Source organism: Poecilia mexicana, unplaced genomic scaffold, assembly GCF_051168715.1.
Source record: "Poecilia mexicana isolate PSO_F unplaced genomic scaffold, ASM5116871v1 scaffold_16, whole genome shotgun sequence".
Taxonomy (NCBI): domain Eukaryota; kingdom Metazoa; phylum Chordata; class Actinopteri; order Cyprinodontiformes; family Poeciliidae; genus Poecilia; species Poecilia mexicana.
Genome location: NW_028263385.1, coordinates 29348205 through 29365179, shown reverse-complemented (window position 1 = coordinate 29365179; position 16975 = coordinate 29348205). Strand labels below are relative to the sequence as shown.

The window sequence follows — 16975 nt, the reverse complement described above, 5'->3', positions numbered from 1 at the left end:
TAGCTCTTGCAAAATAGAGCTGTATTTCCCTCAGAGTACTAGCTGCAATGTTGACACCTTGAGATGCCATAAGACCTAAATTCTGAACATCATGGCATGGAGTGCATCCCAGTTTTCCATGTCTGGCATATAACCATTCATTTTAGCTTTTAAACTGGTTCTATTGATCCTGTGTCCAGACAGAGGGATAATCAGTAGCCTAACAACATGACCTGTTTGTTCTGAAGATCCTGCAGCTTCCACTTCGTCTTCCTAACATGATGCCTCCTCACCCTGACTCTCATACTGATAGGAGGAACCACAGAGCTCTGTTAGGTTAAAAGCTCATCATCTGAAGTTGGGATATTTTTCCTCCAAAAGGTTCCAGAGGAATAACCTCAAACCAGATGTTGGACTGGATTTTATTTCAGTGTCATTTGTGAATGTTAGAGCCTCATTTTCAACAGTGGAGCTATAAAGGTTGAAAAAGTTTATTTTGGAGAAAGTCTCATCAACATCAATATTTCCACTAAATAAGAGACGAAAAAAAGTTTGAGGGAGGAAAAGCCTCTCAGATGCTGAGCTCAAACCGAGATGCCCAAACTATTTTTTTTAATATTAGACAATTCATTTAATTTCACATAATTATTGCAGAAGCCATTTATCTGTTCAATACTTAATGAAACATATTCACCATGTTTGATGTTTGTTGTGAATGACGTATAGTCACAGACGAACGAGATCATTAGTCCAAGTTTGTCGTTTATTGAACGTTCAGAAATTTCAGCGGCTGTAAAGCGCCATAGCAAAGGTAAACAAAGGTAAAACAACCTGAACAGGTGATCAACTCAAAACCACTCGCACCTTTTTACACTCCCTCTCTTTGTCATTTAAGCACACCCGTTGCCGTGGCAACCGCCTGCGCTCCGCAAGCCGAGCAGAGATTAGTTTAAAAACATAACATTCAGTCTGTTACGATATTAGGTTTTCAGGCTCTATATTTATTTTGTGATTATTAATAAGCGCTCCGCAAAGACAGCCGTGGTTGATTAGTTAATTTTAAACTTCTGCTCTGCTAGTTATTTTGGTATGGAACCGAAACGCACAGAATTGCGCAACACCTTGTTGAAACAATAATTACTGAGATTATTGTTTTTGTTGGGTCAAAATTTGACCACATTTTATTGATTTTATTCATTTATTTATTTTTTTGTTCTTTAAATAAAGTTGCGAACTTTTTGATAAGGAGCCAGAGGAGGACTTGCTGGTTTCAGCCTCCTGGCGGCTTTCAGTTTGTCACCTAATGCCGAGATCGACTGAAAACTTTCCGCGATCGACATATTGTGCCCTGTTCTAGCAAAGCACGAACAGTTCAGAAACGATACGAAATGGGAAAAAAGCGATTTATTAACTGATTGTGTTTATATTGTTCTTGAAAAACTAATCAGTCACGGCTGATTAGTGGGGGAACTCACAGCTGCACAGTGAACCCACTGACTTTTTACAGCAGACAGCCGCTCCCCTCTCTTGCAGGTACTGCCTACCCCCGCTAAATCTTTTAGGGTTACCCGACCGTACCCCCCTACTTTCACCCCTGCTCTGGACTGTAGTCATCATAGAAGCAGTTTCTATGCCCGTTATAAGACAGTGCACCCCTCTTGCGGTCTTCGCGGATAATCAGGTCTTTCTCTTGGAATCTATGGAAGCGCAGGATGAAAGGGCGAGGACGGGATCCCGGGGCGGGCTTAGAGGCCAGGCTGCTGTGCGCTCGATCTATCTCAGGATGGGAAGAGATCCTGTCTAAACCGAAGACTTCAGTCAAAAGTTGAGAAAAAAATGAGGATGGCCGGGGACCTTCTATATCTTCTGGCAAGCCGACAATGCAAATATTTTGGCCCCTTCTGCGCGCCCCCCAGATCCACCACTTTAACTTTCAGCATCTCAGTTTCTTTTAAAAGATTAGCACACACCTTCTCCACCTGCAGCAAGCGCACATCAGAAGCAGTTGCATTATCTTCCAAAGAGCAAATACGCTGACCGTGATCTGTCATAGTTGAGTTGATGCTGGCCAGTGTGGAGTTCAGAGACTCAAAAGACAACTTGAACTCCGCAGACAGGGCCTCTTTATGACTGCTAAGGAGCGAGATAATGTCCGCGATTGTTATGCTAGCAGTAGTCAGCGGTGCGTCTTTTTCTCGTTCAGAGGATTTTCCTTTGAACGAGACTACAAAAAAATAATACTTTAATCTTTACAAAGGAGATGGGTTTTCACGGAAGTATATAAATCACAAATGCAGCAGCAGTTCACTTTGTTCTTAGGAGCGTTGGACTGAGAAGTAGTTCCTAAGATGCTCGTTTTCACCAGGTGTTTGCTTGGCTGAGGGATGATGGGGACATTCCCAAACTGTCAGACAAATCCTGCTAAAATTATCCGCTTGCATGAATCCCAGGGTAGTGAGAACTTGGACTGTCACTGGTAACTACATCTTCTTAACGTCTGACTACAGATTCCAGGAAAAGACAAACAACGTGTTCATATAGCATTATGATTAGTGTTAGCATTATTTGCACAAATATATTGCTACAAGCTGTTTATTTCGATATGTTATCGGAGGGATAATATATAAAATGTTATACAGAATAACTTTTTTTCACACAAGCACTATCATGAAACTAGGGACCAGTCTTAACCCTCGTGAAGTATTCGTCCTCTTTGGTCTGGTGTGTTTCTGACATGTTTTTTTTGCTCTGATCCGTCTGCAGATAGAGGATGTCATTGCCACGGTGAGAGATTCCAACTTGAAGCTGACCCTAGCCTTTGGGATTGGCATGCACCATGCAGGTCTTCATGAAAGGGACAGAAAGACTGTGGAGGAGCTGTTTGTCAACTGCAAGATCCAGGTATGAGCTGCAACAGCATAAACCTAGCTTTAGTTAATATTTCATTATTTACAAGTAATCCAAAACTTGGTCAAATGTATGGAATCATCATTCCTACTAATTTTACTTCATGATTGAAAGAAATTTAGCTAGGTTTATGTGTTGTCCATTCAGACATGGCATTCATGTCTAAATGACATTTGGGACAAATAATTTCGTCCAATATTTGCAGTCCACTAGTGATTTCCTTTACCCCTCTGTAATCTTGTTTAAAGGATTGTATGGGCAATGTAGTAATGAATGCTGATATTTCTGAGCACCTGTTCTGTTTTGTCTTGTGGATTGTGTCTTGTAGTTGTTATATGAAAGATAGACTTGCTGATGATTGTTATCTTCTAGATTATCATATTTTTTGTTACGTTTTCATTCCTGTAAAAAACATTAACAGGTTTTGATCGCCACCAGTACTTTGGCATGGGGAGTAAACTTTCCTGCCCACCTGGTGGTTATCAAGGGAACAGAATACTACGATGGAAAATCCAGGCGCTATGTGGACTACCCCATTACAGGTACACAGGCTTGGTTATTTTCACTTCTGCATCTGATAAAGTCAGTGTAGTATAGATATGTGCCAAATACACTAAATGGCCACTTTGAGCTACACCTGATTAATTGATTATCAATGCAACTAGCAAAGCAACCAATCACATGACATGAACTTAATCCCTTTAGCCATCAGTAGGTGGTGCGAACGACCTACTGAAGTTCAAAACAAACATCAGAACGAACAGATTTGGGATCTAACTGACTTTGAACGTGGACTGGCTGTTTTTGGCAGTCAGGCAAGTCAGTATTTCAGAAACTGCTGATTTCAACAGAACCATTTCTCAGCTTTACAGTGTTCGAAAAAAGAAAAAGTATTCAGTGGCTGGCAGTAGTATTGACGAAGTGTATGTTGATATCAATGTTCATGGGGACCGGACTGGTTCGAGATGAAGGGTTGTTCAAGAAAGAGTGTCATCCATCTATCTATCTATCCATTGTCTTCTGTTTATCCAAGACAGGATCACAGGAGCAACAGTTCCAACAAATGCCAACGTCTCTCCTTGTATAAAGTACACAGAACATTTTCAGTTATAGTTAACCACTCCCTGGTGAAATATTTCAGTGAGCTCTGGGGAATCCCCAGGGTATACCTCTGGTGATACAGGACCTTAAAACTAGTGGTGGCATCCAGGAAACATTCTGATCAACCAATTCAACTTATCCCTTTTGTTTTATGAAATTTTAAATCAGGGTCGAAGGAGATCGGCGGCAATAACGAAACCAAACGCTGTTACTGCTAGAATTAAATGTGCTCGATTTATTTCCCCACAGATTACAGCAAAATAACATGCATCAAACACTGTTACTGCTAGAACAAATATGCTCGATTTATTCCCCACAGAATACAGTACAAAACACTCTATGACTAAACACGTGATGCTCGATTACCAGCGCTTACCTCGTGAAACTTGGCCAGAGAGCCTTCGGCCTAGAGACAAAGCAGCATCAACGTAGCTGGGCATTCGAACGCGATCCACAGCAGACTCTGACCAAAACCGCGGGCTTTTTCGTATTTTATCTCTTAAACAAAGGGATGCCTGCGTGCAAAGGGGGAATGGCCATTTCCATCCTTGCAGGCGAGCCATCCAATCAGAGGTAGCCGCTCTCTGACCATGAGCCAATCATGGGCTGAGAGCGTGAACCAGCAGACCAATCAGAGCCCAACCCAAGTCAACCAGAGCCAAGCACGCCCTGTTCACGTGCTCCGTATGAGCACAATAATCTGAGCAGAATAAGTTTTATCAAACAAAGAAAGAAAAGATAATAAAAAGATAATAAAAAGAATAATGATTATCAAAGAACATAAAAGATAATAAAAAGATAAAAATACAAAATACCAGATCACCTTTTAATGAGGAAAGGAAGCGGTTCAGCTTTGAGTTCCTTAACCTGTCATAAAGACTGAGTCTAGCCAGTCTCCAGAGGAAGCTTGTTTTCAGGAGCTGGGTTCTCGTTCTTTCAGTCCTGATCCCTGTCTCAAGACTGTGGGTGATTTTCAGAATGTAAACAGAGAGTTTTGCTTTTTGGTTCACCTCTTCCTTCACTATAGTAAACCACAGCAGAAATCAATTTACTGCGAAGCAGTGGCTCCAATAAACGCTCACCACCACCATCATACCAGTATACCAAGGTATGATGAATGCCATTTCTGAATGGACGATACACCAAGCCTTCAAGCAGATTGGCAACAGCAGCAGAAAATCCACCCCAGGTGCCACACTTGTCACACAAGAACATAAAAATGAGGCCACAAGTCTGTCAAAATTAGACGACAACTGACTACGTCCATCCCTGTATGACCTCAGTATAACCATCCCCTGATTGTTGCTTCAATCAGATCAGATCAATATAATATAACAGATCAATACTCTCACTTGTTTTCCTGGACATGACTTCACTGTATCATGGTCTCCACAGACATTAGACTCTAATCCAACAGAGCATTGATGGGATCTGGAACAGGAAATTTACATAATGGATGTTCAGCCAAAACATGTTAATATGGAGTCAAATCTCCAGGGGGTGTTTTCAACAGCTTGTTGAGTCTTTGCTACACAGTTTTAAGGCAGTTCTAAATAAAAAAGTGGCTGGGGAGTGTATTTACACCAAACTATCCTTTAAACTCAAAAATATATTATTTCTTTGCTTTGTTTTCTGATACTAACCAGCTTTGTGAACTTGTCTTAGAGAAAAAAAAGTTAAAATATTGAGAAAAAATAACAGTTACACTTGAGTAAAATTACTGTATAGATTGGACTGTTAAAAAGCAGTTGTAACATGGGCTGAAAAAACAGTCTGTTGTAATATTGCACTGTGAATGTAGATGTCCTGCAGATGATGGGGCGAGCTGGTCGTCCACAGTTTGATGACCAGGGCAAAGCAGTTATTCTGGTCCATGACATCAAGAAGGATTTCTACAAGAAGTTTCTCTATGAACCATTCCCTGTTGAGTCCAGGTAACGGACATCTGTTTGCTTCATTTCCTCTTTTGCGCTACAAATGCCTGCATTTCTCCTTGTGTAAAGTACATAGAGCATTTCCAGTTAAAGTTCCAGTAGAGTTTAGTAAACTCCTCTGTTTTCTCTACTTGATAACTGGCAGAAAAGTCTTTTGCTTGGCATAACTCCTAAGAAATTTTTGAGTATGTAATTAGCATCTTAGGGTTGCTTTGGAGACTTACGGACCCTAAAATACCAATTTTTGCTTCCATTGTCTAACAGTGAGCTTTGGAGATTTCTTAGCCTTCTTTACTATTCTGCTTATTGGATGTGGAGGTAAGGTAAAGTTGGTATTTCTAAACATGAGATTATTTTCACCTCTGAGTAAATCCATACATATTAAAGATTGAACTTTAAAAAATAAAAATGACAGATTTCAGTGCAAGCTAATCTTTCACTTATCCACAACAGTGGCTGGTGCTGTAGGTATTTATTGGGTACAGTACAGTGACGTTTTTTGTGTGTTAGGATGTTAGCTCAGCCACTAATCAATATCTCTGTCTGGTTCTTGTGTCCTCAGCCTCCTCAGTGTACTGTCGGACCACCTGAATGCTGAAATTGCAGCCGGAACCATCTCGTCCAAGCAGGACGCTATGGATTACATCACATGGACATATTTCTTCAGACGGCTGGTGATGAATCCCAGGTTTGTTGTAGAGGATCACACTGCTCACGATAAGTGGAAGAGGCTTCAGATCAATACAAAAGCAAACATATTCCTGAACTACACCTAAAAACACACCCAGTTAGAGGTGTGCCGTTGTTTTGCAGTTCAACATCTGCTCTTTAGACCTGCTATTTCAGAACATTCCAGCCTGTTGGTATTTCACGGCTGTCAGACCACGTTAAAGGTTGGCTGATGGATTTTAAGGCCTACTGGTCAGGAATCCAAAGCACTGATTATCTTGGAATTCTCGTGGCTCATTATTCATTGTATATATATTCTAGGAAAACAGTGTAGTAATTGTTCATTTTCCCTGTTTTTTCTGAAACTTTGAGGTAGCATTTCTGTTACTTATCATGTTAAACCAACATCCAGATTATGAGTTTCTGCAGGAGTTTTCAGATTCATCTTGTTTCTGTTGACTTCACTGGGAGAAATCCTCTAAAATGTTTCTTGGTGTTGATGAGAATATCAACCCAATATATAGACCCATTCAATAAATTGCAATTTTATTGAAAAGTCCATTAACTTCTGTAAGTTTATCACAAAATGAAACCCATTACATACATTAATTACCCACAGGTGGTTGTTTGAAAGACTTTTTCTGTTAATTATGGTTTTCTTCTTACAGTTAATGAAAACATGATGTAAAATTATTTAAAAAAATATATACTTATATAAACCTCCTTGGAATGCATATTCAAATTTATTGATCATAACTGTATAACCTTTAGTTAAGTAAATGAATCAGTACGCTGGTTTACCTACATTTTTAAGAAAAAGGAGCCAAGGAAGTCAGTGTCTGTATCTGTTGTTCCATTGGTTTCCTTATAAAGAGAGACTTGAGAAGTAGAACAGAGATGTAATCGGAGATACCTGCATAATCCAGTTTGTTGACTATACTGCCTTAAATTTGTAAGACAGATTCTTGTTGGTCCTATAAGACAACAAGAATACAGGAGTCAGGATTTACTGTAGTTACCTCTTTGATGTACTGTGTATAAAGTTGAAAATGTCTGCATGTCTGCACCAAGAATACACATATACACTTAACAGTTAATCATATCTGTTCAGGTGTCTCATGTTACAGTTCTAATCAATGTTAGGGTCTTTCAGAGACTCTTCAGCTGTAAACAGCTCAGACATTTTAATTAAGCATAAAACCCTATCATTCTCTCATGATTGAGTCAGACTCGCACCTTTTAGTTCCTATATTTGAACCAAATGATTGGAACTTAACACCATCTCGAAACATGAATTCAAACTGCATGAGCTGAAACATTTGTTCTTCAGATTTAGCCTCTGAACGGGGAATATCCCACTTTTTCTCTGCTCTTGTGTCTTCTTCCTCCAAATGCAATAAATCACTCATGCTTTCAGCTTTAATAGCCACAACACAGCAAGCACAGCAGAGGAGTCCCAGGGTAATCATTAACCGCAATGCCCTGCTCCATAAGGAGTCTGGCGGTGATAATGCTAATGGCTATGACTTAATCAGACAGGCTCTGTCTGTTAGACGTGTATGCTGGTAACATGTGGGATAAAAGGAATACTTATCATTTAACACACATTAATTGCAACTCCAACATCTCTTAGCTGCTCGTTCCATCCCTTGAATATTCAGCCATATGGCTGGAATTATACACTTTTGTTCCAAAGAGACGTGCTTGTTTTGTTGAGTCAGGAAGATTTTATCTGTACAAGTGTAAAATAAGAAGTGGACAGGTTCTCTGAATGATTTTTAATTGATGCATCTGTGTTATTGTGGTTAAATCTGACATAATTCTGATGTAAAAGATGAGGGTGATGACAATAGGCCTTCCAACCTTAAAGAAATCATCTAAAATAACAGGAAACATGCTTCAAGCTGCTCAGCAACTATGAGGAGCATCTGACTTCTGTAATATCAATAAGGGTGTTTCTTTGAGAACTGTAAAAAATAATTTTCAGTACATAATTTTTAATATAATTATTACAAAACAGAAACATTTATTTCAAATATAATGCTGCTTTAACATTGTTTTATCTTTTGAGAGATCCCTGTCTCAATTTTCATCTGAAACAAACCTCTTGATTTAATGAGAACTATTCTAAAGCTAAGGTACCTGGAGAACAGAAATAAATATCATTGTTGCCAGAACTTCAGTTTACATTAAAGTTCTGACTAGCTTTCTGTGATATAGCAGAATGTTTAGCTGTTTTTACCATCCTTTCAAGAAACCTATACCTTTTATCTGATTTTTAACACTACACACATACACTGGCATTTTGAACTAAAAAAGCCTCCTACTGAGGTTCATGTGGTAACTCTTACTTGAGAGCTGAACTTGGAACCAATTTTGGCTTATGCCAGTTAATGATAGACTACCCTGGGACTCATTTTCTGTTGTTTTTTTTCCCCCAACAAGAGTCTAATAGCTACTTAAATTGAACATTTCTTCCCAGGGTCTCTTAATTTTCCATCAACAAGAGCCCTTCTGACCATCTTTACTCTCACAATTTTAGCTTTATACAGTTCTCAGTTGTATTTACTTGTTTTAACCATTATAATTTTTTACTTCTGATACTTTTTCACCAATATGAATTAAAAATGTAGAGGGTAGCCAATTTTTTATCATTCGTGTGTAAATTCTCTTAACATTCTTCACTTTATTTTATTTAGCAAGTCTAGAATGTTGTTACTCAGCATTTTAAAAGATGTTTGCCTTTTTTAGACATCAGGCTGTTTAATTGTTCAAATGAGAGTGAACACCTTGGTGAGGTCAAAAGCTGACTGAGGCCTTCAGGAAGGCAACAGCAGCATTGCAAGAGTCTAGTACAGAATTTAAAGAGGTCTCAAAAGAATTAGATATCAGTCATTCCACTGTGCAGAAAATCGCCTATAAGGAAGCCATTTAAAACAATGCCCAACTTGCCAGGTGTGGTTAATGAAGCAAGTACAACCATGAAGCAGACCACAAGATGTTAAAAGAATGAAATAACATCAGACTTTGATGGCGCCTTATTAGGACACTCCAAGAACCTTTACAATGAAACCAGACATTCCCAGGATACAGGATTGTAGCTACAATCTGATCCTGGGCTATCGGCCCTTTGCCCGCCACAGTCAAGATGGGTGAAATGTCTTGCCCAACTACACTGATGGACACAGACATGGGCTCGAACTGGCGACCTGCTGATTGCAGGACAAACTTCTACTTCAACCCTAATGTATCATCAGTGGACAAAAATCAGGTCCTTTCTGTTGTTATAATAAAAGAGCATGGTTGTAGAATCAAAATGAGGCTGTTTGTAAGTGACCTGCATTTGAATAGTGTCCTTCAGCCCATTCACACACACTGATGGTGCTAAGCTACATTGTAGCTACAGTTGCCCTTGGGCAGTCTCACAGAAGGGAGGTTGCTGCCAGGGGCTTTTAGTCATCACTGGCAGAAGGAATCACAACTGCTGAGCCACTGTCACCCAAAAGATTAACATTCATGGGAGGTGTGCAAGGAGAATAGCTTTGCTCTCCAAGAAAAACATCAAAGCCAGACCAAGGGCGTAGATCCCATCTCATTATTGGGGGGACCATAAACAGGAAAATTTCTTAAGAACAATTTTGGGGGGGTCGGCGAGGTTCCATTGAAATGTAATGTTAAAATGTCGTTTAAAAAGTTTTTAAACCACATTCAAGCTGCAGGACCAAAAATGACTAGTAATGCATATCAGACATGTTTTTCTAAGTAAGGAGCCTGCAGAGAAGTAAGACTAAAATTCAAACGTTGCTTCTATACGAGTTTTGTTCAGTCTGACTGATCTAATCTCTGCTACACCTTTACAAAAATTTAAAGGTGTATAATGAGTAACTCCTCTTAATAAAATTTATCATAAACATTGATTTATTGAAATGGCTCCCAATACAAGTTATGGCCTATGTAAATTATAAGTTGTTAAGTTGCTTTATTTTTAAGCCATTTTTAGTTTTGGCATATCCTGGGTGACTAAGAACAAATAAGTAGAAATGAATATCTGGGGAGTATCATAATTTAAACATAATACTTAAAGCACAAGGGTTTATATAGAAAAATATTAAGATTTTATTTTGTAGTTTTAAAGGCTCTACATTGGAGACAATGAGAAATAAAGCCATAACTTTGTTTTTCTATCTGTTCTTGGCTCCCACACTCTGAGCTGGTCCACTTGCTCAGCCCCTCCTCGCTTTTCAAACTCTTCCACTTAACTTAAAGTTAAAGAGCTAAATATGAATGAGATGTTTGCTACCTTTAACAAAAAAGCTTTCACATTTGAGCTTCCCTAACAATGAGTTTTCTGTAGTTTAGAAAATCAACCTATAACAATAGTAGCTCACTTTCTAAGTTAACCTGAAAAAAAGTAATACAAAAATATGAAATTATATTCAATTCAATAATAGAGGCAGGCTCACAAATATGCTTATAAAAAGAAGTCAATACTCCTGCGACGGGATTTGACTCTTTCCTTTGTGACACACAGAAAGTCATCTACCAACAACGTGCCGCCACGATGGGCACCGCCACCCATTTGTTGCGACCGGGATGATATGAAATCAATTTTCCGATCCGTTCGTAAAGCTACACTTGTGTTAATCACCTAATGCACAGCCGCCCGCAGTGTTTTTTGGGGTTTTTAAAATTAGCTCAAGACCTGTAAAGAACCAGACACAAGACCAATGAGGTCTTTATGCCTTCCTTTTTCAAAGGGAGAGATCCACAACCTCTAACCCAATCAAAGATTGGTGAGCTCTGCTCAACTCTGCTTGGAATTGGCTTTTATTATGATGACCTTCTTCAGTAGAACAATGCTGAGATAACGAAACAGATGGACCCCTTCAGTAGGAAATTACATTATAGATAAAGAAAGAACCTTAAAGAATAACTGGTCAGAACCAGTTAGGTAACTGAACACATTTAGATAAAACACTCAAATAAAATGATAAAACAATGATTAGTTTTACCTAACAGTGTTCAGTCTATCCATTCTCCTGTATAAATACACCTCCAGCGCTCGTGCCCGCCGTTCGCTCTGAACCGGCCACCAGGCAGCAGCTCCGGGAGGAGAAAAGCTCCAGGCATCGCGCCAGTCCTTTTAAGCAGCTTAAACGAAAAATGACAAAAATCTGGGCATTATCATGAATTAATAAAATCCTTCAGGCCGAACTTGAAAACTGGACATTATGCTGCTACGTTAGCTTTCGTCAACAACTCAGGTGGAATTGAGAACGCAAGAGCAATGCAAGTAACAACCCGGCCGGAAAACAGTGCATTAAATAACAAAATATAACTTAACAAAGCTTCAAGGCAGATAAACTTTCCTCAATGAATTTTAATGGTTGAGATACCCGAATCCCTCGAGGAATTGTTTCAGTCCTAATTATGATTCTTCTAAGAAATGAAATAAACTGCAGTCTGATTTTACTGTTAATCTGTTTCTAGCCACTGAGCAGTGAAAGGATTTTTGATTAGTGATACAGAGCTACAGCTAACAGCTAGCTCTTCACTTCAGCCTATGGGCCAGACTAAAATTTGCCACAAAGACTAGGGGTCTCATGCATAAAAGAGTGCGCAGTTTTTACACTAAAACTTGGCGTACGGACAAATTTAGAAAAGTGCGGCGCACAAAAAAAAATCCGGATGTATAAAGCCGTGCGCACGTACCTCCGCATCTTTACTTTATACATCCCAATTAGCGAGAAATAGAGCACAGCTTCTGGTCCGCCCCCTGTCGCCACCCTTAAATACATATGTAAATTAGTATAAATACCTGGATGTCTGTCACAAGGTGAAGTAATAACTATGGCAACGTCCTTGTTTGTAGCAGAATAAGTATTTATAATAGTAATTATATATTTTATTTAAAGGTGCTTTCAGGACACATAAGGTCAACTCACAAAAATAAAAGTAATACATTTCAAAGAAAAAAAATCCAAATTAAAAAAAAAAAGAAGAGATCATGCAAATGCCTGTTTGAACATCATGGTGTTCAGCTGGGATTTAAAGACAGATAGCGTGTCGGAGAGTCTTTGAGTGGGAATTTATTCTAAATATAGATATCATGTGTATAAGTTGTACATTTACAGAATAAAGATGCTTTCTGTCCACAAAGGCGCATCCACAAAGCGGGTGGCTCGACTGAAGGATGACTGCAGTTGCACCGGTACCGCACAGCTCCTTCTTTAGGTTCTGCTCAGAGCTCCAGGATGATCAGTCTGGGCAATCTAAACTCTAATGAACTGTCATCAAGATTTCCCAGTAGATCAATATGATCTCTGAACACACGCTTCTTCTGAATCTTTCCATTGGCGATGTTCTCCATCAGAGCCAAAACGCGGCACAATTACGCAGCTCACCTTCGCGCAGCTACTTATATACATATGATTGTCTACACACCTTTATCACCTTAAGAATAATAAACCTGAACTGTTTGGAGTTACCACAGCAACAATCTGATGCTATGAGTTTAATCTTTGAGTTTGAGCTCTGTTTGTTCACAAATGCAAATTAATAAACTGCAATTATAACTTATTGTTTATTAGGTTGGCCATTTAAACTACTCCCTCTCTCCCAAATTTCATTAAATCTAACACAGAAGCTGGTAGAGGGGCCTCTAAGTCAGATTCTGCTCCAGGCCTCATAAAGCATTGGACCGGCCCTGCATGATGAGTTAAACCCGCTGCACTGCGCAGAGATGAGCAACAAACAGGAGATTTAATTCAATGCTGCTAATGTGACTTTAGTAGCTCTTCCATTTCGTGTCTGTTAAGTTTTTAACAAGGAGACATAAACTATTTTGCTTGGTCCAGTTTATGGGACGAATTTCTCAGATCTCCGCACGCACTAACTCTGGCTGACTAAGTGGACAAAGCATTTGACATGGTTGTTGCATTGTATAACTGGAAAAATAATACTAAAATTAATAATATAATATAAAACCAGCGTGATGCGTGACTGCGAGGCGAGCGCGAAAGCTCCTCACCGGGCTGAACCTGCATGATGAGGTTAGCACTGATTCATTAACTACTAACCTTCCGGCCAACCTGAAACACAGAGATAAACTTTATCAGCGCAGAAAGAGCCGTGTGCTGGGCGGTGTGTTGAGCTATAAAGGCCGCACAAAATTCTTTGTTCACAAAGATGAATCATTCTCACCGCTCCTCAATGCACCTCTGAAAGCGCCACTACAAGTTATTCCTATGGTTCACGTAGAGCTACGCAACCAGAGCTAACACAGTGGGTTTTAAACTCCTACCTTGATCAAAATGTCAAGAAAGAAACATAATTCCTCAGAGGGGGTTGATGTAAATATCCATACAGGTCAGCCTGTGTCCAGTTTGAGTGAAAGGAGGCGCGCGCTTGATCCGCGAAGAGGTTAACTTAATCCAGCAGCTACAGCAGCTCGAGGCAACGTGCAGAGGCATCAGCGGTGTGATTGGTACAGCTTTAAATGCATAAACTATAAACCTATCTTCTATAAACATATCTTTTAGGAATAAATCTGCTCCACCAGTGAAACGTTCAAAGTAACAGAGACGCTTACAATCTGGCTTTTTTTTTTTTTTAATTATTATTTTCCTAAAAACATAAGCAAGAAAGGATTAGCCTGGCGATGGGGCTAGCAAAGCATGGCGGGCCGCCAGGCCTATAATACACTGGGGGAAACCTTGTGAGACAAAAACTGAGGAAATATATTATTTATATTCGAGTGAATGTAAATGATACATTCACTTGAATGTATTTTTATTTTCTTTATTTTGTGTGCGTGTTATGTTTATTGTCTGAGGATAAATGCGGTTCAGTTTCATCGTTTACGTTTAAACAATAAATTATCAAAAACACGAAAAAAAACATTGGGTTTGATGCTTCTTGGTCTAAATAACTGAATGTAGTGAGGTTTCAGTGGATTTAGGTGAGTTTTGACGCTTTGTATCTTGATATTGTCCACAGAAAAAGTTTGTGTGGCTGCTGCATATTTTCACGCCGGGGAAAAAGTGTGCATATACTTTTGACGCAAAATTTATTTTTATACAGGCCAACTTGTGCGTAAAATATGGCGCTGCACATTTTTGGTGCGTACACACGCTTTATACATGAGGCCCCAGGGGTCTCATTTCTTATGCACAAATTGGAGTCTGACACTGGCATGCCATTTTTTACGTTAAGGTTGTGATTTATAAAACACAAATTGACGTCAATTTGTGTTTTATTCATAGGGACCTCTCAAATAAACAAGCAAAGTCTATAAGGCAGCCTCAATCCTAAAGCAAAGTTTGAACAATATTCAATTTAGCAGACAGGTGTTTGAATTAATAAAAAATGAACACTGCCTGGACCCACTTTAAGGAAAAACATAATTTTGTGAAGTTGTCCAGAGATCTGGGATATCAGAGCCAATGGTGAGTGCAGTAAAGCTTGCCATCCTGGATGACACCAGCATCCCCCAGACCCCCATACATACACACAAAGTGTACCACAGAGCCCCGTAGAAAATCATTTCTGCCTGTTGCCATCAGACTTTACAATGCATAAGTCGGAGCTATTTAATTCTTATAGGCTATTTAATTCTTAATAGATTATTTATTAATTAATATATTTACATTTACATGCTTGTTTTTATTTATATTTAGTCATTTTGAACTCTCATTACTTATATATATATATATATATATATATATATATATATATATTATAAACTTTGTCTCATATGGTTGTATTTGTATTATTGATATTTATTACCTCAGATGGAGTAGCTTGTCAATGAATAAGCATTTCCCCTTGGGTATCAATAAAGTATATTCTATTCCATTCTATACCCCAAAGGTACTGGCATGTAACCCTGTTTCAAAACACCAAGGGCACAGAAAAGACGCACTTTAGTATCATCACACCTGTGAGCGCTCAACTGTGGATCTTAGCTCCTAAAATGCCAGTAGTGGAGTTTAAACTTTTCACTATTTTATGTTACTGTGGATATCAAATATGATGTTTTCAGCTCTACATCTCCTTAACATCACTTTCTGCCTGAGTCTTCCCCTGATAATCATAAAACAACATGATCTGCTGGCTCATTTAGACAAACACTGAGATTCATGAGGTATCCAGCCGCTTTGGTGAGTCTAGATAACCTCGAGCCGATTGTTGGCCCTCCATGGTGGCGACATCTCATTTTGAATGTCTGCCCTATCAGCTTTGGATGGTAATCTACATATATACTATGATGACCACGGTAACAGGAAATTGGGATTCGATTCCAGAGAGGGAGCCTGTGGAACAGCTACCACATCAAAGGAAGGCAGCAGGCGCAAATTTGAATGTGGGTGTGCAGAAGGCAAAACCTGAGGCGCTACTTTGTGCGCAAACTTTTAGGTACAACTTAGATTTATAAAAGATAATTGATCTTTTTTTTTTTGGCATGTGCAATTTTTCTTTTATGCATATTTACGCTTTTCGTATGAATCCTATGCAATCCTTTATAAATGACCCCAGGACTTTACGAGATATTATGAGATGACTGCCCATTAGTCTGTGGCATAAAATTTTTTTCTGAAATAAAACATTGTTTGGTTAAATCGCCCTCTTCTGCCAACTTGTCTTGTAGCTCATTCACAGTTAAACTTCTAAAAAGTCAATATTGTCTGTGATACTCAGCTATTACAGCCTAGAAGACATCAGCCACGAGTCCATCAACAAATACCTCTCCAACTTGGTAGAAAGAAGCTTGCTGGACCTGGAATGCTCTTACTGCATTGACATTAACGAGGTATGTGGGTGTGTAATGTTGGTATAACTACTTGTATTTGCCACTGTCATGTTATTACCCAGAGATTCTTTGCTTTTTCCTTCAGGATGATCAGACAGTTGAGCCACTGACATATGGTCGCATTGCTTCTTATTACTACCTGAAGCATCCAACCATCCGGATGTTTAAGGAACGACTGAGAGCCGAGCTGCCTCTGCATGACCTACTCTCTGTCCTCACAGTGAGTCAGAAAACCTACGATCTAGTTTAGTAACAAAGCAGATGAGTGTAAAGCAGGTCTTTTTTATTTTCTAAATTAGTTTGCTGTTAAAGGTACTAATTTGTCAAGAAGTATTTTAAACAGCATTAATACACAGTCTGAGAAAATAAGGAATCTGTTTTGAGTGTTTTACAAGTCTGGAAAAGTATGAAATGGAAAAAAACAGTATAGAAATATATTTCCATCCATCCATTATTCATTCATTCATCCATCCATTCATTGCCTGGTTTTAGCAGATTCTGTGTAGAAACCCTGTAAAATAAAAACAGCACAGTGATTTAAGTCACTTCACACCTGTGCAATATTATTGTTTGA

The 16975-nt window shown here is 39.0% G+C and overlaps 1 protein-coding gene across 3 annotated transcripts in view; it reads left to right on the top strand.

Annotated features, from left to right (window-relative positions):
* ascc3 (activating signal cointegrator 1 complex subunit 3) overlaps positions 1-16975 on the top strand; it is a 337899-nt gene that overhangs the window by 287257 nt on the left and 33667 nt on the right. For 2 of the 3 annotated variants that reach the window (XM_088013867.1, XM_088013869.1), the window contains 7 exons: positions 2743-2880; positions 3308-3428; positions 5789-5921; positions 6186-6239; positions 6484-6609; positions 16290-16401; positions 16487-16621. In XM_088013867.1, the coding sequence (XP_087869993.1) occupies positions 2743-2880; positions 3308-3428; positions 5789-5921; positions 6186-6239; positions 6484-6609; positions 16290-16401; positions 16487-16621 (819 nt within the window). The remainder of the gene's footprint in view (positions 1-2742; positions 2881-3307; positions 3429-5788; positions 5922-6185; positions 6240-6483; positions 6610-16289; positions 16402-16486; positions 16622-16975) is intronic. The other variant, XM_088013868.1, reaches the window with a different exon arrangement.